This window comes from Ranitomeya imitator, chromosome 1 (genome assembly GCF_032444005.1).
Source record: "Ranitomeya imitator isolate aRanImi1 chromosome 1, aRanImi1.pri, whole genome shotgun sequence".
NCBI classification, from domain to species: domain Eukaryota; kingdom Metazoa; phylum Chordata; class Amphibia; order Anura; family Dendrobatidae; genus Ranitomeya; species Ranitomeya imitator.
In genome coordinates this window covers 994,609,649-994,633,584 of record NC_091282.1, presented here as the reverse complement: position 1 = coordinate 994,633,584, position 23,936 = coordinate 994,609,649, and the positions used below count along the sequence as shown (strand labels likewise).

The window sequence follows — 23,936 nt, the reverse complement described above, 5'->3', positions numbered from 1 at the left end:
TAATATTGCACGCCCCACTTTTCAGTTCTTGAATTTCCACAAAAATTTAAAATAACCAATAAATTTCGTTCAACTTCAAAATTGTGTTCCCCTTGTTGTTGATTCTTCACCAAAAATTTACATTTGGTATCTTTATGTTTGAAGCATGATATGTGGGAAAAGGTTGAAAAGTTCCAGGGAGATTAATACTTTCACAAGGCTCTGTACAAGGCAACCCACTTTTTTTTTTTTTAAATTTGGCGTGCCGCCTGTTCTCGCTGTTATTAGCTGCAGCAGGCGTAGGCTGATGGGAGCAGTAGGAACTGCTGATGGTTTCACAAAAGGCTTAGATGCATATTTTTTAGAAGAAAATAACAAATGCTAATGTAAATGTGTATACTTGTTTTCTCAATATTTAGTCCAGTGGATTGAAAATTGGAATTAGGAGAGAAAAGTTAACTTACCTATTTAGGAGAGCAGATCATGCATTGTGGCTGTACATATGCCCCATATCTTACTCATTTCCCATCCCTGGGCTGAAGCTGATGGACAGGTGTCATTTTTGAAGAATAGTAACTGCGTAACAATCTTAAGTCTGAACTTACCTAGTCCAGTTTTCAGCCGAGAAGTGGATACAATTGTATCAAATCTAGGCAATCTTCTAATAATACTAATAGTTCAGACTGATACATTGTAGCAAATAACCAGTGTGTTGCTGCTGTATTTATAAGGGAATCTGTCAGCAAGCTTTTGCAATATAATCTGAAGGAGGCATACCGTAGGGGTTAAAACACTGGTTTCAGCGATGATCAAGCTCTAGTTTTGTTTGCTTGTAATGATTGTTTTAACACCAGGAGGTTATCATTTCTGGAATGCAGCAGTGTGTGCCTCCTGGTCAGACAGGCCCCGCCTGTGATAGGCAGCTCACTGTCTACGGACACTGTATGTACAGAGCCTGGTGCGAGCGTCTGGCTGCGCCCAGTAAATTAAGTGATACACCATACAATTCAGCTTCTCTGACTACATCATGTTACTCTCAGATGAGGTAGTAGTAACCTGCTGACATTTCAGTATCGCAGAATTATTCCAGCTATCAGACAGTCGGGTGAGGAGTAACCAAACTCTCGAGTTCACAAGATGAATATTTGGTACGTTTTTTGTGATGTGTATTTTCACTGAGGAAAAAAAAAAAAAAAACGCAGTGTATTAAGAGTTTCTTAAAAGTATATGGGATTTATCGAAGTCTTATGAATTTATTTATTTTTTTTACACTGCAGTGTTTCTTTAAAATCTACAACACGTGATTTTTTTCTTGCTTTAAATATCTTTCATTTGCAAATTTTCCCCATAGACTTGAATAAAATGAGGAAAGTGAGTATAAAAAAACCATAATTTGTGTATTTAGTGCGTTTCTGCAGAGAATGTAATCCACACACACACAACCTATCAATAACATTTCATCAAAGCCAAGTAACAAAAAACAAAAGTACCGGTAGCTTAAAATGTAAGATACCAGGTAGTGACATACCGCAGCTGGAAAAAAAAATATATCAAAAATGCATTAAAAATGCACGCAATATCAAAAATGCATGTGAAGCGAAGCCTCAGAGCACAGTGATAATGAAATAATTCACTCTTATTTTAACTGCAAAATACTGGAGGATTTTCAATGAACGTGTAGTGCTTATTTGCTTTAATGCTATTGAACCATTTAATGGAAAGAAAATCTGGTAAAAGTCTGGTCACTGCATTTATTATATAGATTTCTGCAGGAAGATTTCATCATGATGGTAACAATATATAAGTTAACAAGAATAAAAAAAATACTTTCCATATTACAAGACATACAACATTTACATATAGACAGTTCTACCACGGAATTATTCATGATGGTGGCTCTCTCACACGTATGTGCATCTTACACCACAATGTAAAGTCATTAAAAAACTAGAAAAAAAAAAAACACCTGATAAGAAGACTTAAGACCAATGGCCATGTATTGGCGAGAGAAGGCACTTATCGGATAACAGAAGGTTTAGAGTCACGAGTGGCTTGAAGAATTTGCAAAGAGCATCAAGATGGAGGAGAGACACTGTAATTTATTTTTTATGTATTCTGGGAGTTTGTCGTTTTCTCCATGTCTGTAGAAAAAAAAAAATGTCGTGTTGTAAGCTAGAATACATTACATGGACTTTATAGACATTATTATTTTATTATCTCTGATCAATTAAATACCGAGAGCACAATAATGACAAACTGTTAAATTCAGAGGATGGACTGTATTAATAATTTGGTACAATGTCATCAATGCATATCTCCTCACCTGGTTACTTGTCCATTCGGTGCGGTGTATATAATGGATGAAACTCCAGGCTGGACAACCAACTGGGAGCCATCATTGAACTGCACCCATACAGCCCCCGTGTTCAGCTAGTAAAAAGAAAACGGGAGGGATTGAAAATGACTGAACACATCAGCAAGTTTGGTCTTTCAACCCCCTATCATCAGTCCAAATTCTATTACCATATTACTTTACTTCCTACTTTGTGCCAACACTGTAACATTACACATACTGTGCAATGCAACAAAACTACTTACTTGGGACGCCCAGCCAACATTTTTAACAAAAACAGACTTCAAGACTTGGCCAGGATCTGGAGTGTGACTTTTTGACGTTTTGGAGGAAGGGGCACTTTGAGCAGAAAATACAGATCCTTCATAGGAAAGAATCTAAACAAGAAAAAAAGAGCTACAATTTCAGTATAAAAAAAAAATCAACATATCCAAGTCACAAATATGGTCAATGATTAAAGGTGCTGTTTTTTTCATACATAGATGGAAAAATAAGAATGGTTATGTAATTTATTCAGGACACAGTTTCCCATATATAGCATTATGGTATGTCACATGTTGGGCCCCACTTCAGTAAAGGCCCAGTAGCGGAACCTGCATCATTCCCAGCACATGATGGCTGTTACACAACCATCCTCTACCTCCAACAGCAAGTGGAATTGAGCACTACCTGCTACCGTTAACCCCTTGAACAGCACTGTCATTTTTTCACAATGGTATCTAAAGCGCATGGTTCAGAGGAAATGCACGCCACAATCATAGGGTTCTGGTGGGTACCCATGGCAGGCAAGGGTCCTGCTACATTTCCCCATACCTGCCATGACGGTGCTGTTGTGAGGACTAGCAGGCTCAAATCCCCTAAGGGGACTGAAAGGTGCATTAAAATTTATTTTTTTCATATGCAAAAAAAACTAATTACATATAATAAACTAATTACATATAATATATATTTATTTAAAACAAGCCCCTTTCCACTATTACAGTGGGGAAAAAAGTATTTAGTCACACATCAATTGTGCAAGTTCTCCCACTTAAAAAGATGAGAGAGGCCTGTAATTGCATCAGAGGTAGACCACAACTATGAGAGTCAAGAAGGTGGTTTTCTGGATTTGTTTTCTCATTTTAAGTGGGATAACTTGCACAGCTGGTGGCTGACTAAATACTTTTTTCTCCACTGTATAAAGTACACTCTTAAACCAAAGCTAATTAACCCAACCAGTATTCCTTTTTTTCTGGTTGCAAAAAATTAAAAAAAAAAAAAAAAAAAAAAAAAAAAAAAAATCGCAGAAAAATGCAATAGGAGATGAAAAACATCACATCTACTACAATATATATATTATATTGTATATATATATATATATATATATATATATATATATATATATATATATATATATATATATATATATATATATATATATATATATATATATATATATATATATATTAAAAAAGGCAGCTCGCTACAAAAAAGCAAGCCATCACGCAGCTCTATCTACCTAAAAATTAAAAACACTGTACAAATTTGCTATTGCTGTAATTATACTGACTTGAATAATCACATTGCCAGGTCATTTATACAGCATGACTGCCTTTACAACAAAGCTCAAAAAAAAAAAATTACAGAATTGTTTATCAAATCTTAACTGTATATTGAATGGTTAAATGAATGGTATCATTCAAAGCTACAACTCATCCCAACAAATGCAAGCCTATGTTGATGGAAAACTTAAAGTTATGGAACTTGGAAAAAGGAAAACAAATATTGGCGATGGTAGGAAGTGGTTAATGTAGAAACAGTCTTTGGATACAGAACAAAGTAAGAGCTGGTGATCTTTATCAGAGCATTTTGTCGTAATATAACAAAAGAGAAAGGATTTCTAGAATGCAAAAAGTCCCATTTGATCAAAACGTGTAAGCGACTGATGTGCAAACTGATCCATGTCCCATATCACTCACAGAAGGATTGATGTTAGACATCTGGGGAGGTGAGGCTGGGCTGACGAATGCCCGATTAGAAGGGCTTTGATCCTTGTGTCCACAAACTGACTCCCCAGAAGACACAGTTTGTGCTGGAGGTTTCGGGGAGTCCGTGCTTATTGGTCTCCTGTATTTAGAAAAAAAAATGGTAAAAATCATTATTATTCCTGACCTTTAAAAGTCAGTTTGTAAACATTCAACATGCAAAACAGAAAAAGACACACAGTCTAACACTATCAGTAAGGCCTCTTTCACACATCCAGATAATTCCGGTACCAGAGAAATCGGTACCAGAGTTATCCGTGTCCGTGTGCTCACGTGACACATCAGTGTGGCACACGTGCGGCAGCCGTGTGCCGCCCGAGGACCACACGGACCATGCAGGAGACAGCGCTACAGTTAAGCGCTGTCCCCTGCTTTTGGTGCTGAAGCCGGCATTCATTCCTTCTCCCCAGCAGTGTTCGCTGGAGAAAAGGAATGAAAAATCAAGGGGGTTTTTTGTGTGTTAAAAATAAAGTTTGTGGGTCCCCTCCCGCCTCCCATCCCCTGTGTGCCCGCCCGCTTGCCGAGAAATACTCACCCAGCTCCTGTGATGTATGCTCTCAGTGCCGGCAGCAGGCCCTGTGTGAGCGGTCACGTGGTACCGCTCATTTCAGTGATGCGGTACCATGTGACCGCTCACACAGGATCTGCTGCCGGCGCTGAGAGCATACATCGCAGGAGCTGGGTGAGTATTTCTCGGCAAGCGGGCGGGCGCACAGGGGATGTGAGGGGACCCACAAACTTTATTTTTAACACACAAAAAAAAAAATCTTGATTTTTCATTCCTTCTCTCCAGTGAACGCTGCTGGGGAGAAGGAAAGAATGCCGACTTCAGCACCACACGCAGGGGGGACAGCGCTTACTGTAGCGCTGTCTCTCCTGCGGGCGGTACGTGCACACTGTTCTCCGTGTGCACGTGTGCGGGACGTATTGCGGTACGTGCTGCCGGAGAAAAGCGGACATGTCTCCATGTTTTGCACATGGACACATGGTCTATGAAAACACGGAGACATGTGCATAGACCCATTCATTTGACTGGGTCTACGTGTGTCAGTGTCTCCGGTACGTGAGAAAACTGTCAGTACACGTACCGGAGACACTGACGTGTGAAAGAGGCCTAAGGGTTCTTTCACACTGTGTTTTGGCACCCGTACGTTAGTCCCATAGGGGCTTATGTCTGACCCGCTCACAAAATTGCATTTGGGCGTATGCGCCAACGGGGGCCATAAAATATAATGATGCTGACAGAGTGAACGCCTGAAAATGAAGCACGACAGCACACATTGACTGTCGGCACCATTATACTCTACTAGATGGTGGCCCGATTCTAACGCATCGGGTATTCTAGAATATGTATGTATGTATGTGTGTATGTATGTGTGTATGTATGTGTGTATGTATGTGTGTATGTATGTGTGTATGTATGTGTGTATGTATGTGTGTATGTATGTGTGTATGTATGTATGTATGTATATAGCAGCCACATAGTATATAGCACAGGCCACGTAGTATATAGCAAATACTACGTGGCCTGTGCTATATACTATGTGGCTGCTATATACATACATATTGTAGAATACCCGATGCGTTAATACAGGCCACACAGTATATAACACAGGGCATGTAATATGTAGCATAGCCCACGCAGTATATCACACAGCCCACGTACTATATAACAGCCCACGCAGTATAAAGCAGCCACGCAGTATATAACACAGCCCATGCAGTATATAACACAGCCCACGTAACATATAACACAGGGCACGTAGTATATAGCACAGCCCATGGAGAATATAACACAGCCCATGCAGTATAAAGCAGCCAGGCAGTGTATAACACAGCCCACACAGTATATCACACAGCCGACGGAGTATATAACACAGCCCACGCAGTATAAAGCAGCCACGCAGTATATAACACAGCCCACATAACATAACACAGGGCACGTAGTATATAGCACAGCCCACGGAATATATAACACTGCCCACTTACTATATAACACAGCCCACGCAGTATAAAGCAGCCACGCAGAATATCACACAGCTCACGGAGTATATAACACAGCCCACGTACTATATAACAGTCCACGCAGTATAAAGCAGCCACGCAGTATATAACACAGCCCACGTAACATATAACACAGGGCACGTAGTACATAGCACAGCCCACGGAGTATATAACACTGCCCATGTAGTATATAGCAGCCACGCGGTATATAACACAGCCCACGCAGTATTTAGCAGTGTGGGCACCATATCCGTTAAAAAAAAATAATTTAAATAAAAAATAGTTATATACTCACCCCCTAGGATCCAGCGAAACTCTGGCGATGCGCTCGCACCGGCCGCCATCTTCCGTTCCCAGGATGCATTGCGAAATTACTCAGACGACTTAGCGGTCTCGCGAGACCGCTAAGTCTTCTGGGTAATTTCGCAATGCATCTCTGGGAACGGAACATGGCGGCCGGCGGGAGCGCATCGTCAGACGACGGAAGGTGAGAATAGCAGGATTTTTGTTTACTATTTTTAACATTACATCTTTTTACTATTGATGCTGCATAGGCAGCATCAATAGTAAAAAAGTTGGAGACACATAGGGTTAATAGCAGCGTTAACGGAGTGCGGTACCCGCGGCCCGTTACCGCTGGCATTAACCCTGTGTGAGCGGTGACTGGAGGGGATTTTGGAGCGGGCGCCGGGCACTGACTGCAGGGGAGTAGGGGAGGGACTAATCGGACTGTGCCCGTCGCTGATTGGTCGCGGCAGCTATGACAGGCAGCTGGCGAGACCAATCAGTGACGCGGGATTTACGTTACGGAAGTTGCCGACAGAAAGACGGAAGTACCCCTTAGACAATTATATATATATATATATATATATATATATATATATATATATATATAAATAAATGGCCCCGTTGGTGCATACACCCAAATCCGGTTTTTGCAGGGGGTTTAGACATAAGCCCCGGTGGGACCATGGAACAGGTGCCAACACCCTAACAGAATGAATCGGGAATGGAGTTAATGTGTAGACGTGGAGTGGAGACATGTGAAGCTCCATCACCACTGTAGACGTGGAGTGGAGGCGTCAAGCTCCATCACCACTGTAGACGTGGAGTGGACGCGTCAAGCTCCATCACCACTGTAGACGTGGAGTGGAGACATGTGAAGCTCCATCACCACTGTAGACGTGGAGTGGAGACATGTGAAGCTCCATCACCACTGTAGACGTGGAGTGGAGATATGTGAAGCTCCATCACCACTGTAGACGTGGAGTGGAGACGTCAAGCTTCATCACCACTGTAGACGTGGAGTGGACGCGTCCAGCTTCATCATCACTGTAGACGTGGAATGGAGACATGTGAAGCTCCATCACCAATGTAGACGTGGAGTGGAGACATGTGAAGCTCCATCACCACCGTAGACGTGGAGTGGAGACGTCAAGCTTCATCACCACTGTAGACGTGGAGTGGACGCGTCAAGCTCCATCACCACTGTAGATGTGGAATGGAGACATGTGAAGCTCCATCACCACTGTAGATGTGGAGTGGAGACATGTGAAGCTCCATCACCACTGTAGACGTGGAGTGGAGACATGTGAAGCTCCATCACCACTGTAGACGTGGAGTGAAGACATGTGAAGCTCCATTACCACTGTAGACTTGGAGTGGAGCGATTGTGCCGGTTTCCACAGACAAGGACACAGGATCACTGCTCTTTTATTCCCAATACTAGAGTGATGATTGAGGTCAGAGCTGGGGCACATTACTGACAGCCAGAGTGTGCAGAGGGCAGTGCCAATTCTGGCTGTGAGGTTCGATTAAAAAAATTAAAAAAAAAGCACAGGGAGCTGTCTAGTTTGGTAAAGCCGCAAGTAAACAAAGTGAATGCAGGGAATTAATAATAATAATCTTTTTTTTTTTTTATATATAGCGCTAACATTCTGCAGCGCTTTACAGTTTGCACAAATTATTCCTATGAGTATGTCTTTGGAAAGTGAAATTAAGTGAAATTCAAGAAAAACAAAAAAGCCGAAACAAAAGTATAGGGGTGCTCTATATTACAATACAGAACAGATTTTCCTAAAGAAAAATGATTTTGGGGTCAGACAACCTCTTTAAAAGGGGTTATTCCCATCTTCTACATTGGTGGGTGATCCTGTGGATGTGCCATGAAGGTCTTATGGGTGCAAATCTTTGAGATGGGACCCATATTTTTCCATTCCCTTCCACAAAAATTCTGAATACAACAAAGCAAACCATGCTCAAATGTTTTACCAACTCCTATAAGCCATGAGATGGGAGTTGCAGACTCCTGTTATAGAGATAGAGTTGGTCCTGCACCTATCAAAACATCTATAGCATCTCCACAGGATACAGCTACACACCGCGGTTGCAGGTACAATCTGCTAAAGCAGACACTTGCGAGACGTGAACTTACCATATGGTATGTCTAGCTTTTATTCTCGACTAGATAAACCTCTGCCAGAGACGTTTGACCGTGGCCATCTAACAGAACACTAGAGAGCTTGGCAGCTTGGAGGAGATGGGAGTGTTAGCTGCCAAATAATGCAGCGGACAGCTGTCTCTTGTGTATGGAGTCCTCAGACTCAACTAAGAAATGTATATAAAAGCCTTAGTACATGAAAAATGATTAAATCTTACCTCCCGAAGGTGATTGGAAATAGGGAGATATTGTCTCCCTTTTTTTCTTCTATGTTGATAGCGGATTCCAAAGAGAGACAAACCCGATGGCTCTAGAATAGACAACCAGAAAATAACCACCTCCAAGTGATTGGCAGACAGGATACCTACTAAAATGATTCGGGGAAATAATAAAAGGATCTGACGAGGCAGCTGATTCTTCAGACCCTATATAACGCAAAGCAATGAGTGTGCTACAATCCTTGGTGAACAGCCCCCACTGATCAGTGTGTCCCCCACTTGACCATGTGGCTTTGTGGAATCACAGTTGCCATATAGTGTGTACTGTACATTTTTAGAAGATGATAAAGCTGTAAGAGTGAACAAAGTGACTGAAACAGCTCAGGTTCCATTGCTCTCATGCTAAGGGGCTACATGGCATATGCAACAAACAAAGCTATACACCAGACACTAACACGCGCCACCAATAGGCCCCTTTGGATCAGTTTAGTATAGGCTATGTTTGAGGGTAGACATTACCTCATTGGCATGGTCCACATAACACTTTATTTCATCACTTAAGCTGTTAGCTCTGCTCCCATCTTTAAGGGTGTAGGACTTTCCAGACTTCTCTATTACTCGAGTAAGGTGGACTGTCTTGTGAATTTTTGCTCCTAAGAAAAAAAAAATGCAAGTAAAATAATGTACACAGTAAATTTCTTTACAGTCAGTTTGGCTACAATGTCATTTTAACATCAGATATAACAAATGCACTGGATATTTAAAGGCTGAGGAATGCCCTGCTGCTCGGTGTTCTTTAACCCCTTTACCCCCAAGGGTGGTTTGCACGTCAATGACCAGGCCAATTTTTACAATTCTGACCACTGTCCCTTTATGAGGTTATAACTCCGAAACGCTTCAACGGATCCTGGTGTTTCTGACAATGTTTTCTCGTGACATATTGTACTTCATGATAGTGGTAAAATTTCTTTGATAGTACCTGCGTTTATTTGTGAAAAAAACGGAAATTTGGCGAAAATTTTGAAAATTTCGCAATTTTCAAACTTTGAATTTTTATGCAATTAAATCACAGAGATATGTCACACAAAATACTTAATAAGTAACATTTCCCACATGTCTCCTTTACATCAGCATAATTTTGGAACCAATTTTTTTTTTTGTTAGGGAGTTAGAAGGGTTAAAAGTTGACCAGCAATTTCTCATTTTTACAACACCATTTTTTTTTAGGGACCACATCTCATTTGAAGTCATTTTGAGGGGTCTATATCAGAGGTCCCCAACTCCAGTCCTCAAGGCCCACCAACAGGTCATGTTTTCAGGATTTCCTTTGCATTGCACAGGTGATGCAATTATTACCTGGGCAAGACTAAGGAAATCCTGAAAAGATGACATGTTGGTGGGCCTTGAGGACCGGAGTTGGGGACCCCTGGTCTATATGATAGAAAATGCCCAAGTGTGACACCATTCTAAAAACTGCACCCCTCAAGGTGCTCAAAACCACATTCAAGAAGTTTATTAACCCTTCAGGTGTTTAATAGGAATTTTTGGAATGTTTAAATAAAAATGAACATTTAACTTTTTTACACAAAAAATTTACTTCAGCTCCAATTTGTTTTATTTTACCAAGGGTAACAGGAGAAATTGGACCCAAAAAGTTGTTGTCCAATTTGTCCTGAGTACGCTGATACCCCATATGTGGCAGTAAACCACTGTTTGGGCGCATGGGAGAGCTCGGAAGGGAAGGAGCGCTATTTGACTTTTCAATGCAAAATTGACAGGAATTGAGATGGGACGCCATGTTGCGTTTGGAGAGCCACTGATGTGCCTAAACATTGAAACCCCCCACAAGTGACACCATTTTGGAAAGTAGACCCCCTAAGGAACTTATCTGGATGTGTGGTGAGCACTTTGACCCACCAAGGGCTTCACAGAAGTTTATAATGCAGAGCCATAAAAATAAAACAAAATTTTTTTCCCACAAAAATTATTTTTAAGCCCCCAGTTTTGTATTTTCCCTAGGGTAACAGGAGAAATTGGACCCCAAAAGTTGTTGTCCAATTTGTCCTGAGTACGCTGATACCCCATATGTGGGGGGGAACCACCGTTTGGGCGCATGGGAGGGCTCGGAAGGGAAGGAGCGCCATTTGGAATGCAGACTTAGATGGAATGGTCTGCAGGCGTCACATTGCGTTTGCAGAGCCCCTAATGTACCTAAACAGTAGAAACCCCCCACAAGTGACACCATTTTGGAAAGTAGACCCCCTAAGGAACTCATCTTGATGTGTTGTGAGAGCTTTGAACCCCCAAGTATTTCACTACAGTTTATAACGCAGAGCCATGCAAATAAAAAATATTTTTTTTCCCACAAAAATTATATTTTAGCCCCCAGTTTTGTATTTTTCCAAGGTTAGCAGGAGAAATTGGACCCTAAATGTTGTTGTCCAATTTGTCCTGAGTACGCTGATACCCGATATGTGGGGGGGAACCACCGTTTGGGCACACAGGAGAGCTCGGAAGGGAAGGAGCACTGTTTTACTTTTTCAACGCAGAATTGGCTGGAATTGAGATCGGACGCCATGTCGTGTTTGGAGAGCCCCTGATGTGCCGAAACAGTGGAAACCCCCCAATTATAACTGAAACCCTAATCTAAACACACCCCTAACCCTAAATCCAACGGTAACCCTAACCACACCTCTAACCCTGACACACCCCTAACCCTAATCCCAACCCTATTCCCAACTGTAAATGTAATCTAAACCCTAACCCTAACTTTATCCCCAACCCTAACTGTAGCCCCAACCCTAACCCTAACCCTAGCCCTAACCCTAACCCTAGCCCTAACCCTAGCCCTAACCCTAGCCCTAACCCTAGCCCTAACCCTAGCCCTAATGGGAAAATGGAAATAAATACATTTTTTTTTATTTTTCCCTAACTAAGGGGGTGATGAAGGGGGGTTTGATTTACTTTTATAGCGAGTTTTTTAGCGGATTTTTATGATTGGCAGCCGTCACACACTGAAAGACCCTTTTTATTGCAAAAAATATTTTTTGCAATACCACATTTTGAGAGCTATAATTTTTCCATATTTTGGTCCACAGAGTCATGTGAGGTCTTGTTTTTTGCGGGACGAGTTGACGTTTTTATTGAAAACATTTTTGGGCACGTGACATTTTTTGATCGCTTTTTATTCCGATTTTTGTGAGGAAGAATGACCAAAAGCCAGCTATTCATGAATTTCTATTGGGGGAGGCGTTTATACCGTTCCGCGTTTGGTAAAATTGATCAAGCAGTTTTATTCTTCGGGTCAGTACGATTACAGCGATACCTCATTTATATCATTTTTTTATGGTTTGGCGCTTTTATACGATAAAAACTATTTTACAGAAAAAATAATTATTTTTGCATCGCTTTATTCTCAGGACTATAACTTTTTTATTTTTTTGCTGATGATGCTGTATGGCGGCTCTTTTTTTGCGGGACAATATGACGCTTTCAGCGGTACCATGGTTATTTATATCTGTCCTTTTGATCGCGTGTTATTCCACTTTTTGTTCGGCGGTATGATAATAAAGCGTTGTTTTTTGCCTCTTTTTTTTTTTTTCTTACGGTGTTTACTGAAGGGGTTAACTAGTAGGACAGTTTTATAGGTCGGGTCGTTACGGACGCGGCGATACTAAATATGTGTACTTTTATTGTTTTTTTTTTTTATTTAGATGAAGAAATGTATTTATGGGAATAATATTTTTTTTTTTTTTTCATTATTTTGGAATATTTTTTTTTATTTTTTTTTTTTTACACATTTGGAAAATTTTTTTTTTTACTTTTTTAATTTGTCCCAGGGGGGGACATCACAGATCAGTGATCTGACAGTTTGCACAGCACTCTGTCAGATCACTGATCTGACATGCAGCGCTGCATGCTTCACAGTGCCTGCTCTGAGCAGGCTCTGTGAAGCCACCTCCCTCCCTGCAGGACCCGGATCCGCGGCCATCTTGGATCCGGGGCTGGAGGGAGCAGGGAGGGAGGTGAGACCCTCGCAGCAACGCGATCACATCGCGTTGCTCCGGGGGTCTCAGGGAAGCCTGCAGGGAGCCCCCTCCCTGCGCGGTGCTTCCCTGCACCGCCGGCACATCGCGATCATCTTTGATCGCGGTGTGCCAGGGGTCCGTGACCGCTCCTGGCACATAGTGCCGGATGTCAGCTGCGATAAGCAGCTGACACCCGGCCGCAATCGGCCGCGCTCCCCCCGTGAGCGCGGCCGATCGGCTATGACGTACTATCCCGTCCAGGGTCAGATAAGCCCAGGGCACCTCGACGGGATAGTACGTCTAAGGTCACAGAGGGGTTAATATAGGCAATCCAAAAGATGGCAGGCGATCAAGCACTTCGAAAAAAGACAAGCTTTTATTTGAAACTAGATGGTGGCCCGATTCTAACGCATCGGGTATTCTAGAATATGCATGTCCACGTAGTATATTGCCCAGAGCATACTGCCCAGCCACGTAGTATATTGCCCAGTTACGTAGTATATTGCACAGCGACGTAGTATACAGCACAGAGCCACGTAGTATATTGCCCAGCCACGTATGTGTCAGGTTAAAAAATAAAAAATAAAACATGCTCACCTTCCGATCCGAGGGCCCCTTGTAGATCCGTCGGCAGCTTCCGGTCCCAGGTTGTGATGACGTCGCGGTCACATGACCGTGATGTCATGGCAGGTCCTTCTCGCGCAGGGCCTGTGATGACGTCGCAGTCACATGACCGTGACGTCATGGCAGGTCCTTCTCCCATACCATCGTTGCCGCCTGAACTTGCCGCTTGCATGGAGCGGTTACCAGAGCGTAGCGAGGAGCGGGAAAGGTGGCAGAAGGCGAGTATATAATGATTTTTTATTATTTTTAACATTAGATGTTTTTACTATTGACGCTGCATAGGCAGCATCAATAGTAAAAACTTGGTCACACAGGGTTAATAGCGGTGGTAACGGAGTGAGTTACCAGCGGCATAACGCGGTCCGTTACTGCTGGCATTAACCCTGTGTGAGCAGTGACTGCAGGGAGTATGGAGCCGGCGCCGACTGCAGGGGAGTAGGGAGGGACTAATCGGACTGTGGCCGTCGCTGATTGGTCGTGGCAGCCATGACAGGCAGCTGGCGAGACCAATCAGCGACTTGGATTCCATGACAGACAGAGGCCGCGACCAATGAATATCCGTGACAGACAGACAGACAGAAAGACGGAAGTGACCCTTAGACAATTATATAGTAGATAATAAAACATATTCAGCAAGGCAAAATCAGAGAGAGATGAAAAATGTCCCAAAGAAGACCGTTAGGATATGTGCACATGTTGTGGATTTGGCTGTGGATACGCAGCGGATTTGGCCTTGTGGATTCGCAGCGGTTTTCCATGCGGTGAACAGTACCATGTAAACCTATGGAAAACAAAATCCGCAGTGCACATGCTGCGGAAAACTCAGCACGGAAACACTGCGGTATTTTCCGCAGCATGTCAATTCTTTGTGCGGATTCCGCAGCGTTTTACACCTATTCCATCATAGGAATCTGCAGATGTAAAAACGCAGGTGAAATCTGCACTAAATCCACGGTGAATCTGCAGATAAAACGCAGGGTGTTTTACTTGAGGATTTTGCAGAATCCGCGTGGAAAAATCCGCAATGGAATCCACAACGTGTGCACATTCCCTTATGGTTTATGCGTTTCAAAGTGATATTCTTACTTATAACCTCAGAACAAAGTGAAATCCTAACATGATAAAAGACCTCCTGCAAACGAACACATCTCTACCCAGATGGCGACGGAAACCTAATTATATGAGGATCATCAAAAGCTACAAAAGGCATTCATTTTTAATTAAAAACAATATATTACCTTCTCAAGTTAGTAATGTAAGAATAAATCAGTTCTCTTATATAATCTCTGTGGATGTGATGTACTCATCATAAGAATCCAGTAAGCTTCTCTGTTTAGCAGCACTCCCCTGTGATCTCCTCTCCCCAATGAGCATTTGCCATTTTCAACACCAAAGAACTCAAAGCTCCCCAAACTGCCCTTATGTTCCTTGGAAAACATATTTAGAGACATTGGATGGATCACCATCTTCCGGATTACTGGAGTCCCCAATAGGTTTGTTAATTCTTACTTTGCGGCTAGTACAGCCTACAGTACAGACCAAAAGTTTGGACACACCTTCTCATTTAAAGATTTTTCTGCATTTTCATGGCTATTAAAATTGTACATTCACACTGAAGGCATCAAAACTATGAATTAACACATGTGGAATTATATACTTAACAAAAAAGTGTGAAACAACTGAAAATATGTCTTATATTGTAGGTTCTTCAAAGTAGCCATCTTTTGCTTTGATGACTGCTTTGCACACTCTTGGCACGCTCTTGATTAGAGGCAGTCACCGGGAATGGTCTTCCAACAATCTTGAAGGAGAATTCCCAGAGATGCTTAGCACTTGTTGGTCCTTTTGCCTTCACTCTGCGGTCCAGCTCACCCCAAACCATCTCGATTGGGTTCAGGTCTGGTGACTGTGGAGGCCAGGTCATCTGGCGTACCTCCCCATCACTCTCCTTCTTGGTCAAATAGCCCTTACACAGCCTGGAGGTGTGTTTGGGGTTATTGTCCTGTTGAAAAATAAATGATGGTCCAACTAAACGCAAACCGGATGGAATAGCATGCCGCTGCAAGATGCTGTGGTTGCCATGCTGGTTCAGTATGCCTTCAATTTTGAATAAACCCCAACAGTGTCACCAGCAAAGCACCCCCACATCTTCACAATTCCTCCTCCATGCTTCATGGTGGGAACCAGACATGTAGAGTCCATCCGTTCACCTTTTCTGCGTCGCAGAAAGATCCGTGTCTTTGTGGTTGGAACTAGATATCTCAAATTTGGACTCATCAGACCAAAGCACAGAATTCCACTGGTCTAATGTCCATTCCTTGTGTTCTTTAGCCCAAACAAGTCTCCTCTGCTTGTTGCCTGTCCTTAGCAGTGGTTTCCTGGCAGCTATTTTACAATGAAGGCCTGCTGCACAAAGTCTCCTCTTAACAGTTGTTGTAGAGATGTGTCTGCTGCTAGAACTCTGAGTGGCATTGACCTGGTCTCTAATCTGAGCTGCTGTTAACTGCGATGTCTGAGGCTGGTGACTTGGATCTTATCCTGAGAAGCAGAGGTGACTCTTGGTCTTCCTTTCCTGGGGCGGTCCTCATGTGAGCCAGTTTCTTTGTAGCACTTGATGGTCATTTCTACTGCACTTGGGGACACTTTGAAAGTTTTCCCAATTTTTCAGACTGACTGACCTTCATGTTTTATAATGATGACCACTCGTTTTTCTTTACTTATAATTTGTATTATGGCAAGAAAAAAGCAGCTAACAGTCTATTCAGTAGGACTATCAGCTGTGTATCCACCAGACTTCTGCACAACACAACTGATGGTCCCAGCACCATTTATAATACAAGAAATCCCACTTATTAAACCTGACAGGGCACACCTGTGAAGTGAAAACCATTCCCGGTGACTACCTCTGGAAGCTCATCAAGAAAGCAGTCATAGAATATAAGACATATTTTCAGTTGTTTCACACTTTTTTGTTAAGTATATAATTCCACATGTGTTAATTCATAGCTTTGATGCCTTCAGTGTGAACTCACAATTTTCATAGTCCCGAAAATTCAGAAAAATCTTTAAATGAGAAGGTGTGTCCAAACTTTTGGTCTGTACTGTATATATTTCATATTGCATTCCGTACATTGGAAACAATATGGCACTGCAATTAAAATAATGCAAACTCAAAATTAAAAAATTCATTTAAGTAATCAAGAAAACATCATAGGTTCTTTTTAGCATATTTGCACGATATGCATTAGTCATTACCGCATTTATGAAAACCGCAGCAGTAAGCCAGGTTCTCTTCTATGGTTTTCATGTAACCAAACTAGGAGATAAAAGTTTTGATAGTATTGGAGATTTCCTTGCGGAAAAAAAGACAAGCATTAGATACAATTTGATTCAGCTGTCCGTCACTATATAACATCGGTAAGTATTAATTAATGATCATTTCGTCCTGGCTATATGTGGCATATACCGCCTTATGAATAGGTTTTTTTTATCCATTTTTTTATTTTTATTTAGCAGATCATGATGCGATTTATTTGTTACTGTATATGTTGCCATATTCCACATCCAGCGTTTATATTTGGATAGGCTACTACAAATGAGATCTCTTTCCTTACAATATTGGTCATTCTCTGCGCAGTTCCTCTTGGCCCCAATCATTTCCCCCACAGGGACTCTAACTGTGGAATGTCTTGGGTGACACGAACCGCTAAATAGTATTTCCAGACAACTTCTTAACATAGGTAAGACTTTTACATTGTTTTGCATTTATATATGTGGATACGAATACATCATATCCACAGGGATTAAATGAAAAAAAAAAAATGATTTAATCTTGCATTATTAACTTGAGAAGGTAATGTCATTTTCTTTATTTTTTTTTTAATTAAAATTGAATGCCTTTTGTAGCTTTTTGATGATCTTAATGAGCTCTAACTAGTGATGAGCGTGTATACTCGTTGCTTGGGGTTTCCCGAGCATGCTCTGGTGGTCTCTGAGTATTTGTATTTAGTTTTCGTTGCCGCAGCTGCATGATATGCGGCTGCTAGACAGCTTGAATACCTGTGGGGATTCCCTAGCAACCAGGCAACCCCCACATGTACTCAGGCTGGCCACCAGCCATAAACCATGCAGCTGCGTCGACAAAAACTAAATCTCCGAGCACACCAAAATACTCAGGAGACCACCTGAGCGTGCTCGGGACAACCCGAACAACGAGTATACTCGCTCATCACTAGCTCTCACATAATTGTATTTCCTTTGCCAGCAGGAGGAGATGTGTTAGTTTGTAGAAAGTCTTCATCATGTTAGGATTTCCCTTTATTCCTAGGTTAGGAGTAAGGCCGGGGTCACAATTGCGAGTGTGATGCAAGTCTCTCGCATCAATACCCGGTAGTGCCGCCGGCGCGTGTGGCTGCATGTATATCTATGCAGCTGACCCCTCGTGCGAGTTTCTCGCATCACACTCGCAAGTGTGACCCCGGCCTAAGAAAACTTCATAACGCAAACAATAGCAGCTTTTTGTGGGAAGTTTTTCCGGTATCTGTTCTTGCCATGTCGGGTGTATTTCAGGATTTCAAATAAAAATTTTATTTTTCCCCAATGTGCTGGATTGCCTGCCATCTTTTGGATTGCCATTAAAGGGGAGCCTGGATCTATGCACTCAGTGGAAGGGCAAGCTGGGCATTTTCTCTACATATGCTATACGCTTCTTTAATATACCCTATACACAGAGATACAGCAGACATCATATATAACAATTCGTCTTTTATCTGCTTAAAGTAAACCGGTCATCTTGGAAAGCGATAACTTTAAATCTGTAGACAAGTAGCATTACAATGTTGCCCGGCCACCTTACTGAAAGTGCAGCTACTGGGAGAAAACGAGCTTATTTCCTCCAGGGAGCTGCCAGCTTTCAGTCAAAGGGGCAAACATGGAGTGACAACAGTCAAAGCTCACAAGACTGGGTGTGTAAGCATACCTAGGCAGTATTAGGGACAGCTCGCTGTGGGAGACATGCACTGTACAGCAGGCTGTCAATCAAGGTGATCAGGCATGCATAGAGCCACAGTATAGTGAGCGTTGACCGTAGCCGATCAAGTTCATACTTCTATGACTAAAACCTGACGGCTCAAAGGAGGAAAAAGGTTGATTTTCTCCCAGTAGCTGTGCAAGATTGAAACTCTACCTGTAGACTAACCCTATATATGCAAGTAAATGGCATTTTCTGAGATGACAGGTTATCTTAAAGGTTAGCATGTGCACAGCGGGCCTCAAAAATCTTGCTCCTTCAGTCTCCCTTTGTATTTTACTCATAAATTCATCTTCATCAGTCATGCACTTTGATGGAACTAACTCAAATGGGAATGATCATTCATTCTTCTTTGTAGCCTTACACAGAGTTATTCCCTCACTTTTTTACTGGGGAAAATTGCTTTAACTTCTAAAAGGTGATCCATCGTCCTGACATCTGGACTACATATACCTTGATTCATGAGAAACTGATGCTTTAAAGCAGGTGTTCAAAATGTCCACCGTTTGCATCCAAGCACGCCTACACATGCTGGTCCATATTGTTGAATGTATTCCACAGGGCTTCTGGGGTCATAGCCTGAATTTATCACTGTATGTTCTCTCGGAGTGCCTGTAATGTTCGTGGCTTGTTACTACACACTCAAACCCCTCAAAATGGCCCCAAAGAAAAAAAATCTAGCAATAACTAGTTCTTTTCACTTGATGGGGCCTATTCAATTCCTGAACAAGAGTGACTCTGTACAGGTGAACACTACTTTCTTGGCTGCTCGTTGACATGTGGAATACAACATGCCTGTTTGCTGGGATAGGATGTGCAATGATTCACATGGAGCTGCCAGAAATAGCCGTTTCACATCGTTCTCTTTCATGCCCATCTAATAATGTTCCTGTACGTTCCGGCTTATTCACCGATGGCAAAATATACGGTTTGGATTGCAGATTTCAGCCTCCAAATTTCTTTAGAAACTCACTTTGGCACCTCTTTAAGGATTCTGTTTTCCAATAAGCTTTCACAATTAAAACATGCACCTCTAACTTCTTTCACACTTGCGTCGGTTCGGGGGCGGTCACAATGGGTCGCCGTGACGTACGTTGTGCAAATTCGGCACAACGTGGGCAGCGGATGCAGTTTTTCAACGCATCCGCTGCCCACTTTATGTTCCGGGGAGGAGGGGGCGGAGTTCCGGTTGCGCATGCGGCCATGTGCGGTCGGAAATGGCAAACGCACCGTACGAAAAAACGTTACATTGAACATTTTTTCGTGCTGACGGTCCGCCAAAACAAGACGCATCCAGTGCACGACGGACGCGACGTATGGCCATACGTCGCGATCCGTCGGCAATACAAGTCTATGGGCAAAAAAAGCATCCTGCGGGCACATTTGCAGGATCCGTTTTTTCCCCAAAACAACGCATTGCGACGGATTCCAAACGACGCAAGTGTGAAAGTAGCCTAAGCTGTATCTGTACATAGTTAACAAATGAAGAAGGATTTCGGCAGGACAGAAATGCGAGCACCACACAAACTACCAGATGGTGGGCAGCAGGTCTATGTAGTAGTGGAAACGACCAGCGGGCAAGGAGGCTTCACGTCGCTGAGGTTCATTGCAATCTCATTTATTATGAACCGCTTATTATGTACAGTCCATATGTCAGTACGGTCAACAATCTCATTTAGAAGTTACAGCAATTTTTGTGGGTAATGTAACGAGTGCATCACCCTGCACATTATTATGAAATTCCTTTAATCCAGCATATCTAATAAAAACTGCAATCTAATCTGAAATCTCACAAGACAAGTAATAGATGCCGGAGCTGGAATATTAAATAAGGAGATGTATTATTCCTCTGATCTGACTAGTGTGTTGGAACGTCGGACTTACCATCATAGAAGCAGACCTCAACATCAGCATTGGGGTAGTTCTCCATTAACATACATTTTGCATATCTAGTGTAGTAGGTAACTTTTGGCGTTTTGGACCTTACAAGTTGGATGAACTTTGATGCATACTGGTATTTTTTCCAGTACTTTTCTATATGAAAAAGAATAAAACATGAACATAATGTTGGTAATAAGTAAACCATCAAGTATCATTCCTTATAGTATCAAGATGTATTTGAAAAAAAAACAAAACAGCATTATCAATATTAATTTAGTAAAACATAAGAGCAATTATATTTAAAGTGGATGTCTAACACCACTACTTCAGCCTTAAGAGTTGACCACTATCTGTAGGTATCGTGCATCGATAGCATTCATTCAACAAAGACACGTTCATGATACCCGATGATCGCGCAGCATCCTGGTAGGTGCCTACCCCCAACTCAGAAGTGATCAGGAGGCAGACACAACCTTTATCTGGAGGCTATTGAGGATTAGGAAATCATGGCAGTATCACACTTTTCCATGGTTTACATCTGGTACTGCAGTTCAGCTCCACAGAAATTATAGCGTTTGAGCTGTAAACACCACAGATGTCGCACGGTTTTTATTTATATCAATATAATTTTTGATTTTGCACAGCAAATAGTACTACAAATTGTATATTACTAAGATTACAATAGGTTATAAGAATCTGATTATCATGATGCAGAATGTTAAAGGGAACCAGTCACCAGTTTTAAACTTTCTAAAAATTTGCCCATCATCTGTAAACCGGATTCCTACAAAACCTTTATACTCTCATAGGTGTGGCTACATGCCTCTGAAAAAGTGTTTTATTCATGTCTCGCGCTGCATACAAAATTGCCCGGGCCGATGGGCGAATCCACATTGCACTCAGCGCTGCCCCAATCCCTTCAGATGCCGCCTCTTCTATCTTCATCTAAGTGGACGATGACTCCTAGGTTATTCACACAAGTGCTGGAAGTCTCGCGCCTCCGCAGTAGAGTCAGAGACAGGCAAAGCGAAGTCATGTAATGCGCAGGCACCGGCTTCTCTTCTACGTCACCAGTTTCCTGGATGCGCAGTGGGTCACTGATTCCACTAAACAGGCGCAGGACTTAACCCTGTGCTGATGGCGTAGGACACGTAATCCACTTCCATCAAGGCAGAAGAGGTGGCATTTGAAGGGATTAGGGCAGCACTGAGTAAAATCTGGATTTGCCCCCTGGACTTGACCAGACCGTGAAATTTGAATGCAGCACAGGACATGATTAAAACACTTTTATTTGGAGGGATGCAGGGGCACCTATGGAGGGTATAACGTGATTGCTAACATGCTTTTAAAAATGATGGGCATGGCTTTTAAAAAAGGTATAAAACAGGTGACAGGTTCCCTTTAAAAATGGCTTAGAGATAATACCAGAGAGATCCATTACCTGGCAAACTGTCAAAAGCATAACTTAACATGTTTTCAGGTGGAGATGGAGGACGATCAACCAAAGGAAACCCCTTGCCTTCATTTGGAAGATAAATATAAACCTGAGAAAAGAAAGTAAAAAGTCAGTTACATAAAGTGGTGGGGCATGCTGCAAAACCACTGGGCAGAACACTGCCCTGAACCACAGAAAATCCAAGAGTCCTAATCAACAAACTTGATTAACCCCTTCATGACCCAGCCTATTTTGGCCTTAAAGACCTGGCCGTTTTTTGCAATTCTGACCAGTGTCCCTTTATGAGGTAATAACTCAGGAACGCTTCAATGGATCCTAGCGGTTCGGAGATTGTTTTTTCGTGACATATTGGGCTTCATGTTAGTGGTAAATTTAGGTCAATAAATTCTGTGTTTATTTGTGATAAAAACGAAAATTTGGCGAAAATTTAGAAAATTTCGCAATTTTCACATTTTGAATTTTTATTCTGTTAAACCAGAGAGTTATGTAACACAAAATAGTTAATAAATAACATTTCCCACATGTTTACTTTACATCAGCACAATTTTGGAAACAACATTTTTTTTTGCTAGGAAGTTATAAGGGTTAAAATTTGACCAGCGATTTCTCATTTTTTCAACGAAATTTACAAAACCATTTTTTTTTAGGGACCACGTCACATTTGAAGTCAGTTTGAGGGGTCTATATGGCTGAAAATACCCAAAAGTGACACCATTCTAAAAACTGCACCCCTCAAGGTGCACAAAACCACATTCAAGAAGTTTATTAACCCTTCAGGTGCTTCACAGCAGCAGAAGCAACATGGAAGGAAAAAATGAACATTTAACTTTTTAGTCACAAAAATGATCTTTTAGCAACAATTTTTTTTATTTTCCCAATGGTAAAAGGAGAAACTGAACCACGAAAGTTGTTGTCCAATTTGTCCTGAGTACGCTGATCCCTTATATGTGGGGGTAAACCACTGTTTGGGCGCACGGCAGGGCTTGGAAGGGAAGGAGCGCCATTTAACTTTTTGAATGAAAAATTGGCTGCACTCTTTAGCGGACACCATGTCGCATTTGGAAAGCTCCTGTGTGCCTAAACATTGGAGCTCCCCCACAAGTGACCCCATTTTGGAAACTAGACCCCCCAAGGAACTTGTCTAGATGCTTAGTGAGCACTTTAAACCCTCAGGTGCTTCACAAATTGATCCGTAAAAATGAAAAAGTACTTTTTTTTTTTTTTTTCACAAAAAAATTTCTTTTCGCCTCAATTTTTTCATTTTCACATGGGCAATAGGATGAAATGGATCCTAAAATTTGTTGGGCAATTTCACCCGAGTACGTCGATACCTCCCATGTGGGGGTAAACCACTGTTTGGGCGCACGGCAGGGCTCGGAAGGGAAGGCACGCCATTTGGCTTTTTAAATGGAAAATTAGTTCCAATCATTAGCTGACACCATGTCACGTTTGGAGAGCCCCTGTGTGCCTAAACATTGGAGATCCCCCACAAATGACCCCATTTTGGAAACTAGACCCCCAAAGGAACTAATCTAGATGTGTGGTGAGCACTTTGAACCCTCAAGTGCTTCACAGAAGTTTATAACGCAGAGCCATGAAAATAAAATAAAAAAATTTTCTTTTCTCAAAAATGATTTTTTAGCCCGCAATTTTTTATTTTCCCAAGGGTAACAGGAGAAATTTGACCCCAAAAGTTGTTGTCCAGTTTCTCCTGAGTACGGTGATACCCCATATGTGGGGGTAAACCACTGTTTGGGCACATGCCGGGGCTCGGAAGTGAAGTAGTGACGTTTTGAAATGCAGACTTTGATGGAATGGTCTGCGGGCATCACGTTGCGTTTGCAGAGCCCCTGATGTGGCTAAACAGTAGAAACCCCCCACAAGTGACGCCATTTTTGGA

At 42.1% G+C, this 23,936-nt stretch overlaps 1 protein-coding gene across 1 annotated transcript in view; it reads right to left on the bottom strand.

Moving 5' to 3' along the window:
• Positions 1 to 1,716: 1,716 nt before the first annotated feature.
• The window catches only part of PLK4 (polo like kinase 4), a 38,716-nt gene continuing 16,496 nt past the window's right edge, over positions 1,717 to 23,936 (bottom strand). The window contains exons 9-16 of the mRNA XM_069743935.1: positions 22,022 to 22,124; positions 20,584 to 20,733; positions 9,538 to 9,671; positions 9,019 to 9,110; positions 4,291 to 4,438; positions 2,578 to 2,709; positions 2,303 to 2,409; positions 1,717 to 2,120 (exon numbers count right to left, since the gene is read on the bottom strand). Of these exons, the coding sequence (XP_069600036.1) occupies positions 2,021 to 2,120; positions 2,303 to 2,409; positions 2,578 to 2,709; positions 4,291 to 4,438; positions 9,019 to 9,110; positions 9,538 to 9,671; positions 20,584 to 20,733; positions 22,022 to 22,124 (966 nt within the window). The 3' untranslated portion in view covers positions 1,717 to 2,020. The remainder of the gene's footprint in view (positions 2,121 to 2,302; positions 2,410 to 2,577; positions 2,710 to 4,290; positions 4,439 to 9,018; positions 9,111 to 9,537; positions 9,672 to 20,583; positions 20,734 to 22,021; positions 22,125 to 23,936) is intronic.